Source organism: Mus caroli, chromosome 4 (genome assembly GCF_900094665.2).
Source record: "Mus caroli chromosome 4, CAROLI_EIJ_v1.1, whole genome shotgun sequence".
NCBI lineage: Eukaryota > Metazoa > Chordata > Mammalia > Rodentia > Muridae > Mus > Mus caroli.
The window spans coordinates 10,463,007-10,471,361 of NC_034573.1; the positions used below are offsets into that span (position 1 = coordinate 10,463,007).

General features: G+C 37.3%; 2 protein-coding genes across 10 annotated transcripts in view; both read right to left on the reverse strand.

The window, feature by feature from the left end:
- Window positions 1-235, reverse strand: part of Slc26a7 (solute carrier family 26 member 7) — a 121,699-nt gene extending 121,464 nt beyond the window's left edge. For all 8 annotated transcript variants that reach the window (XR_003836456.1, XM_029476360.1, XM_029476359.1 and 5 more), the window contains exon 1: window positions 117-235. The gene's annotated coding sequence lies outside the window, so the exon portion shown is untranslated. The remainder of the gene's footprint in view (window positions 1-116) is intronic.
- A 2,198-nt stretch (window positions 236-2,433) lies between these two features.
- The window catches only part of Lrrc69 (leucine rich repeat containing 69), a 128,998-nt gene continuing 123,076 nt past the window's right edge, over window positions 2,434-8,355 (reverse strand). The window contains exon 9 of one of the 2 annotated variants that reach the window (XM_021160582.1): window positions 2,434-2,611. Coding sequence is in view for 1 of the 2 variants with exons in the window: in XM_021160583.1 (XP_021016242.1) it covers window positions 2,552-2,611 (60 nt within the window). In the remaining variant the exon portion in view is untranslated. The remainder of the gene's footprint in view (window positions 2,612-8,355) is intronic. The other variant, XM_021160583.1, reaches the window with a different exon arrangement.

Consider the following 8,355-nt stretch of genomic DNA (forward strand, 5'->3'; position numbering starts at 1 on the left):
AGAGAGAGAGAGAGAGAGAGAGAGAGAGAGAAACAGAAACACGAATGGATGCAACTGAGCTGTATGCTTTACTGTGGTTCAGCTAATTATTCTAGATAAAAATTATAGACTCAAACCTTGAATTCTTATCTGAATAAGAAATGGTTCTTGTTCTTGTAATACTTTTCTGAACTTGGAAAAGTAATAGGTTCGGTGGTGAGATAGTTACAGCTCCCTTGCCAGTAATTCCCTTTATATTCACTGTCGTCTTATGTTTTTGGCTGCATTCCCAATGGTTAATGAGGTAGTTCTGGGCGTGTGGTGGAAGTGGGCTGGGCTATGCTAATGAAACCAGGAAGGATCCAGCCAGTCCAGTGTCTCCCTACAAGCAGAAGCGAAGTCCCGACTGCCAGAGGATTTTCTGTACAGAATATGCTACAGCCACACTTCTTTGTGAGGTATATATTTCCTACATCACTAAAAATTGCCAATTCCATAAAAGTCGGAAACATGATAGGGGACTACATGAGTCCTTGTCATTCTATTCTCTGGAATATGAAGTTTTCATTCATAGAAAAAACATTCAGATAACCACTGTGCCATCTGAGAAAGGACCAGCTAGTTCTTATAAACAAACTGAAATTTCATCTCCTGGGCTAAGGATTTAAGTATCACAATGAGCAAATATTTGTGGCTAGAGTTTATTTTTCTTCCTGTCTCTGCTCATTCACTTTTTACTGATTGTTTCTCTATGTTTTTAATTAACACACTTATGTCATTGTAAATAAAATTTATTGAGAAATTCAGTATCATTAAAACTATTGTTTGAAGAGGCACAGGTGTGTGCACGTGCGTGCACATATGTGTGTATGTGTGTAATAGTATGTTTGTTGATATAACTTTTAGTAGAGCATTCTTTTAAAAGCTAGTGTTACATTTTATAACAGAATAGACTGTCAAAGATTTTATTGTAGTATTGTTTCCCACAGCCTCCAGAAGAATAAATCTGTATTATGATCTGAACCATTGGAATTAACCCAAAAAGCCAATATTCTAACTAAAACTGTGAAGCCAGAAGAAAGAAAAGCATGCATGTAGTTATTTACAGTGCTTTCTAATGTCCGTTTGTCCAGAGATTAGACATCAGATGCTGGAAGCTATTACAACAGTAAGAACGTAGACCCTCTATTCTCTACAGGATTCCCGCTATGCTTTTTCCCATTAATTACATTAAGAGAAAGAGCTACTTTCTCAACTTCAAAAATATGTCCCTTGTTTGTAACATATGTAATACTTGGCAATACTTTTTTTTTCAAACTCCATGAATCCTAAATAGATCTAGAGATATACATTTATATGAATGTATGAGTTTTTTTCTGTATTTTTATGTTATTTTCATGACATGACATTTCTAACACTTCAATACATTTCTAACTCAGGGTCAAGCTAAAGGTTAGAAGAGGAGTCTTAGGGCTGAGATGAAGCTCAGTGGAATAGTTCCTGCCTACCATGCATGAGGCCCTTGGTTCACTCCCTAGCAAAACAAAGAGGGAGAAGGAGAAGGGAAGAATCTCTTTCAGAGAGGAAGCTGCAAATGGTAGCATTTTAAACTTATTGTGTGATCTAAAAATAGCCTGAGGAGATAAATGCAAATGCACACAGTAAGAAACTATAGGCTGGCTTTCCTTCCTGCGTGGCAGTCTCTCCCTTTAGTGCATGTACTCTATTCAGCATGTGTGCACAAAAGTCAAGAATTATGTTCACACTCATTGTGTGTTAGTTTCCTAAGATAAACATGAAATTAAAAAAAAAAAATTCAAACCTAGGCTGAAGAGAGAGAGAGAGAGAGAGAGAGAGAGAGAGAGAGAGAGAGAGAGAGAGAAACTGAATGGCTCACCAAACAGTTCCTAAGAGAATAAATGTTTCCTAAAAATCCTAACATTTAAATCTGGAGCTCAACTTCCATATCTTTCCAAGCCTGTGTGCAGACACACTATTTAAACCCTGTCTAAACCTCGCTCCCTTTTTAAAAAATATTTTTATTAGGTATTTTCCTCATTTACATTTCCAATGCTATCCCAAAAGTCCCCAATACACTCCCCCCGCCCACTCCCCTACCCACCCATTCTCACTTTTTGGACCTGGCATTCCCCTGTACTGGGGCATATAAAGTTTGCATGTCCAATGGGCCTCTCTTTCCAGTGATGGCCGACTAGGCCATCTTTTGATACATACGCAGCTAGAGTCAAGAGCTCCGGGGTACTGGTTAATTCATATTGTTGTTCCACCTATAGGGTTGCAGATCCCTTTAGCTCCTTGTGTACTTTCTAAACCCCGCTCCACAGCACGGTATCAGTCTTATTTGTAATCAGTAATGCCAAACAAAGAGAGTTTTATGAGGAATTTCTTCACACACATGAAAGTCTCAAAATGACTAGGCCAGCACATAAAGTTCAGGAGTCATAACATTTATTTGAAAGTTTCAGTGACTGAAGGTACTTTGATGTTCAATACTATATACTACCCATATGGGCCATCTCTTCCCTGAATGTCCAGCGAGCACCTATAGACATCACAAGATTTTCTGACTGTCTTCTACTTCAGATATGGACCAACAGGAGAGCTCTTCTTCCTAAAACATCATTTGAATGACATCATTAACATGTCTAAATTTCTGTAACCTCTGTTAAATTCAAACCTATTAACAAAAACAATGGAATTCTCCTGTCCGCCTGCTGCTCCCAACTAGCCCATCATAAACTCTCCCCCAACAAGTGCACAGTAATCAGTCACCGCGGAGGAGGAAAGGAAGGAGATCGTAGGTATTACGTATGCTTTAGAAGATAGTTAATGAAGGAAACAGGAAAAGGTATAACTAACATTCTATCGGGGGGAGGGGAGGTAAATTAATAATGAAGTCACACAGAAAGAGTTAGATGCTAAGGAACAGGGGAATTTCATTACCATTGAGGGCAAATTCATCCCATCCTGCCCAGACACTTGTGTTCCAGCAAGAAAGAGTTAATGAACTGCCACGTACTGACATCACATCTTTTACTGCCAACATTGAGATGCATCCACATATGGAGGAGCTTTTATGAAAATCTACATCTTCCATGAACACTTCCCTGGCTCCACAGCATTCTGATCCTGTTACAGGGTTAGTATTCAGGTAGCCTTCACAGATAGAGAGCTGAAGTCATTTTCATGATTTTTTTTTCCCCTCCTGGCTTTACATCTTCCACTTACGATTTTCTTCTGACTCACTCATAGTGTAAATTCTTTATAAATAGGGCTTATTCATATCATTTTCTTTTTTCCTTATGATCAACTGGAAGAAACTACAGACATATTACCCACTAGATAGTGATGAATACAATAGTCCTCCTACAATGGCTCAAGGATCACTTAGCCTGTTGCAGCATAACTGCCACACTGTGCTCTAAAAGCATAGAGATAGTATGCAGAGAGAAAACAAGTGAAAAAAATAGGGAGAGCTTTTGTCTTTGCTTGCTCAACTCTTCCTTGCCCTTTCAAAATCTAAGAAATGTTCTTGTTATTAACACAGTCCTTTTCTTTATAATATAGAAGCTGGATTGTTGGGAAGGAAAAACTGAATGGGACATGCACAAAGGGAGAAGGCACAAGTGATGCAGCATCCCTCTTGGCTGGAGACTTCACGGGGTGGGGGGCTGGCACTGAGTGCATTCAAAGCCGTTATGACATATAAGGGAACCGGGCCAGGCTTGAGTGAGGTCAGAGTCTTTTGAGAAATATTAAGCTGGCTATAAACTGGATCACGTTCCCTGGGTTTTGAGAGACATACGTAAAGATTGGCATATGAAATTTGATTTCAGCATGGTGCCTCACCTGTGCAGGGAAGGAACACCAAAAGCACTGATAGATACCCATCCAAGTTATACTGGAAATACAGACTCACAAAGCATGGGTCACAGCAGTTTCTAACTCATGCCTACCACATGAGGTTGGTATATAGTATTTCTTTTTTTTTAACTTTTCTCTTTTTTTCAATTTTTTATTAGATATTTTCTTCATTTACATTTCAAATGCTATCCTGAAAATCCCCTATACCCTCCCCTTGCCCTGCTCCCCTATCCACCCACTTCCACTTCTTGGCCCTGGTGTTCTTCTGTACTGGGGCATATAAAGTTTGCAAGACCAAGGAGCCTCTCTTCCCAATGATGGCCAACTAGGCCATCTTCTGCTACATTTGCAGCTAGAGTATGAGCTCTGGGGGTACTGGTTAGTTCATATTGTTGTTCCACCTATAGGGTTGCAGACCCCTTCAGCTCTTGGGTACTTCTAATAAAAAGACAGACACAAGGCTCGATCTGCTAGAGAAAGAGGAAGCAGGAATGAAACCATTCACTAAACCATACAGCCAGCACAGCAATGTATCCACATATGGGCAAGCTTTTATTATGTCAATTAAACTCAGTACCATCTTCTAACTAATGCAAACTTTACACAGATTGGCATAAACCTTTAACCCAAATTTAGTTTTAATTTGCCTAAGCTTAGAAAAACAACCTCTTCTAATTTTTGGACCTGACTACTAGAACTTTTTTTTTTTTTTTTTACCTAATTGGTAAGCCAAGACCCACTATTTCAGAGTTCTACTCATTGCCGTTTATCCTAACTTCTGAACTATATTACAGACTCTCACTTTCATGCTCAATTCATTCAATGCTATAATTTCTGAATATAGTTCTTTATCTTTCCTAGGAGCTGTTCATTTCCTAAATACCATAACATACATAAGTGAATTGCAGTCCTGAATTCTGCAAAGTTTTCTCATAACCAGACAGTCCAACAGTGAGCTCGCCAACAATGAGCAAAACTGATGACAAGAATGATCACTGACAGGCTTAACTAGATGTCTTTAATTAAATAGAACTTGCCAACCTGTTTGTTTTCCTTATTTTCTTTTCATTCTGCCATTATTTTGTATTATGTGACAACTGTGGTTATAGCCCTAGTGCTATAGGAAGAAAAAGTTAGGAAGATCACTGAGGTTTCTCACCTCTGACCTAGCTTCAAGTTCAAAGACAGACCCTGTCTAAATCAGGACAACTGACATCCTCCTCCAGCCATTGCATGCAAAAAAAAAAAAAAAAAAAAAAAAAAAGCCATGGTCAAATATGTTTTTATAGTGTCTAAAATGTGTCTTAAGGATTCATATCAAATCAAGTATGCTGTCTTCAATGGTCATATAACTTCAATAAAAAGTAAAAAAGACAGTAAAATTTCTCCGAAGACTTCATTGACTCTCCCTCTCAATACATAGCCTCCATTTGGAATGAATAACAATCATCGAGAAAAAAGAGATTATTTGGAACTTAGTATTACTCAAAGGGGAACTAGCTAAAAATACTCCATTAATCTTGTATTTTTCACCTGGATCAGTTCCCCAACATAAATTTCCCCACTTTCTCAATAGTGTTTGACTTACTTTTAAGGGAAATCCAAAATCAATATGGATCTTGCCTCATTAGCACAGGAACTTGAATTAGCACCTAGTACTCTGCCCTATTTAAGAGGACTCAACAACATAGTTATTATCTTCATAGCTTTCTGGAAGATGATTTGAGCTTCATGTAGCAGATCTGAGACAGCACTAAGAATCGGGACATTAATTCTTATTTTTTTAAAGATTTTAAAGATTTTATTTATTTTATTTATTATTATACATAAGTACACTGTAGTTGTCTTCAGACGAGGGTGTCAGGTCTCATTACAGATGGTTGTGAGCCACCATGTGGTCGCTGGGATTCGAACTCAGGACCTTTGGTAGAGCAGTCAGTGCTCTTATCCGCTGAGTCATCTCACCAGCCCCCGGACATTAATTCTTACAATTCCTCCTTCCAACATGAATAGCTCCATCTGGAGACCAAAAGGTGACTTACAGAGTTGACCTTGACCAAATCATTTTCTTATATACATATAGCACTCGGTCTCAGTGACCAAAGCAAAGCTCTAGGCTGCCTGGTGGTGTAAGATTCTAATCCTAGTTATTAAGAGATTGAAACAAGAGGATGACAAATTGATATCCAGCCTAGACAGTTTATTGATATAGACCTTCTCTCAAAATAGAAAAGTAAAAAGAGACCTGAGGATACAGCTTAGTGGTAGACTCATTGCTTAGTGCATGTGAGGTGCTAGATTCAATACTCAGTATTTCAATCAATAAATAAATAAAAATAAAAATGTAAAACTAAAGCTCCTGATTTGACTTTAAAACTTGATGAGTTTGTACCCTTCAGGTCAAGATAAATGAAAAAATATAGGGAACTGATGCATGGATAAGAATTCCAATAACTATTTACTTTTGCCAATATTTTTCTTCATTTTCCTGATTGCTGAATCATCAAATAATGATCATAAAATAAACTTCTGAAAAGTATAGAGAAGTATTGAATACAAAAAAGTGTTCTATACTTATACTGCTAATTTTCATTTTCATGTGTTATCCTTATTCCTTTTATAAAATGTTTTTACTTTGCATAGCTTAGCATCATGGTCCACTATGTGTATGTCATGTAATGTAACAGAAGCCTTTGCTACAGCCTCAACAACCCTCTTGCTCAAGAATGTGATTTTCTCTAGAAAAGGACAGTCTAGTTACCAAGCTTTTTATTACTTCAAATAACACCCAGGGACAGTCTCGGTGTAAGCTTTAAACTCACATTTATTACTTCCTTATAAATAAATTGCTAGAGCTCCAGTGTCAACAAACCAGTCTGAATGATGCCAAGTTTTGGCAGCTATGTTTCCCATGATCCAAAGAGGTTTTATTGGATCAAATTTTACATGAGTCCAAATCCACAACAAATCCATGTTTTGAGTAGTCTTACCTTCTACCTCTGTGTGTTGACTTAAAGTTTCAGGATGTCTAGCTTTCTAGACTAATTGATCACTTAGTAAATGGTTGCAACACTACAGTTAGACTTTACTGAGGCCATAAATTTTTTTAAAATGTATTTTTTTTCTTCTGAGCTTGATTTTACTTGATGATTTTGATTCCACAATTGTCAACACAAATCAGATATGAGCTAATTCCCCAAACAATACTTAAAACAATAATCAGGACTTCTCAGCACTCATATTTGTCTACAGAAGCCAAACTAGGTGTCAGTGAGACAAAAGCGGTATAAAAAGAAAACATGTATAGTTATAGTAGCTATTTAAATTCACACAGCTGGAGTGGCTGGAGATGAATTAGCAGTTACACACATGTACTGCTCTTCCAAAGGACCCAGTTGTATTCCCCAGCACATACTTGAAGCTTCTTATGAATGCCCAAAACTGTAGCTCCAGGGGATGCAATGGCCTTTTCTGATCTCCACAGGCACCTTCATGCACATTAACTTACATAAGCACATACACATCTACATTAAAATTAAAACAATAATAAATGAATAATGCTTTAAAATATAAACGTGTCCTCAAGACATTTTAAGTTCAATAAAAATTCAATACATTCAAGGACTTTTAGATCTTGAACAAAGAATTTCATTCATTTCAATCAATAAAACAGCAATTAGGTAAAGTGCCAGATATTTTAGTTTCCTCATTAATTAATAGCACAGCTGAAATTTACTCTAGAAATTTCAAAGTTTTCATTGCATGTAAATGGCAATATTTATTGCTAGTGAAAATTCATCTGCTCAGGCAATAAGTCAACCTGCAAGGAATATCGCTGTTTATTTGTGTCAGAAGGAACATACAGAAAAATATTTGAAGTGTTATGTTATGGAGTCAGACTACCAACTAGTACAGCTTTGGCAAGCAAAGCTAAAACCAAATGCCAACTTCTCAAGGTCTTTGAAAAGAACATTGAGATAAGTGGGCACCAAGGACAATGATTGGCATAAGGGAGAGGCGCCGATAAATTCTGTTAGCTATCACAAATTTCTTTCACTGTTTGCTAAGATAACTTGAATCATGTCTGAGACTTTCAGCAGTTTCAAACTGAGATTTTAATGTACCTTTAAACATTAATATATAAATGTATAATGCCATAAATATCTTATTTACCGTTATTATTCAATTAGAATGAAGTATTTTCTTCTCCTAGGGTGAACAATCTTACCTAGCTTGTAATTTTCTGTAAATTTATCTACTTAGTCCCTGAAGTTAATGACATCCCAAATACATTTCCATCTGTGTCAATGCAGATGAATCTGTTCTTAAGCTTGAACTCCGAAATACATAATATCAAGATGGATTCTAAAACAATCACTCATGTTCAGTGTTAAAAGTCTGCATGAGCCGGGCGTGGTGGCGCACACCTTTAATCCCAGCACTTGGGAGGCAGAGGCAGGCGGATTTCTGAGTTCGAGGCCAGCCTGGTCT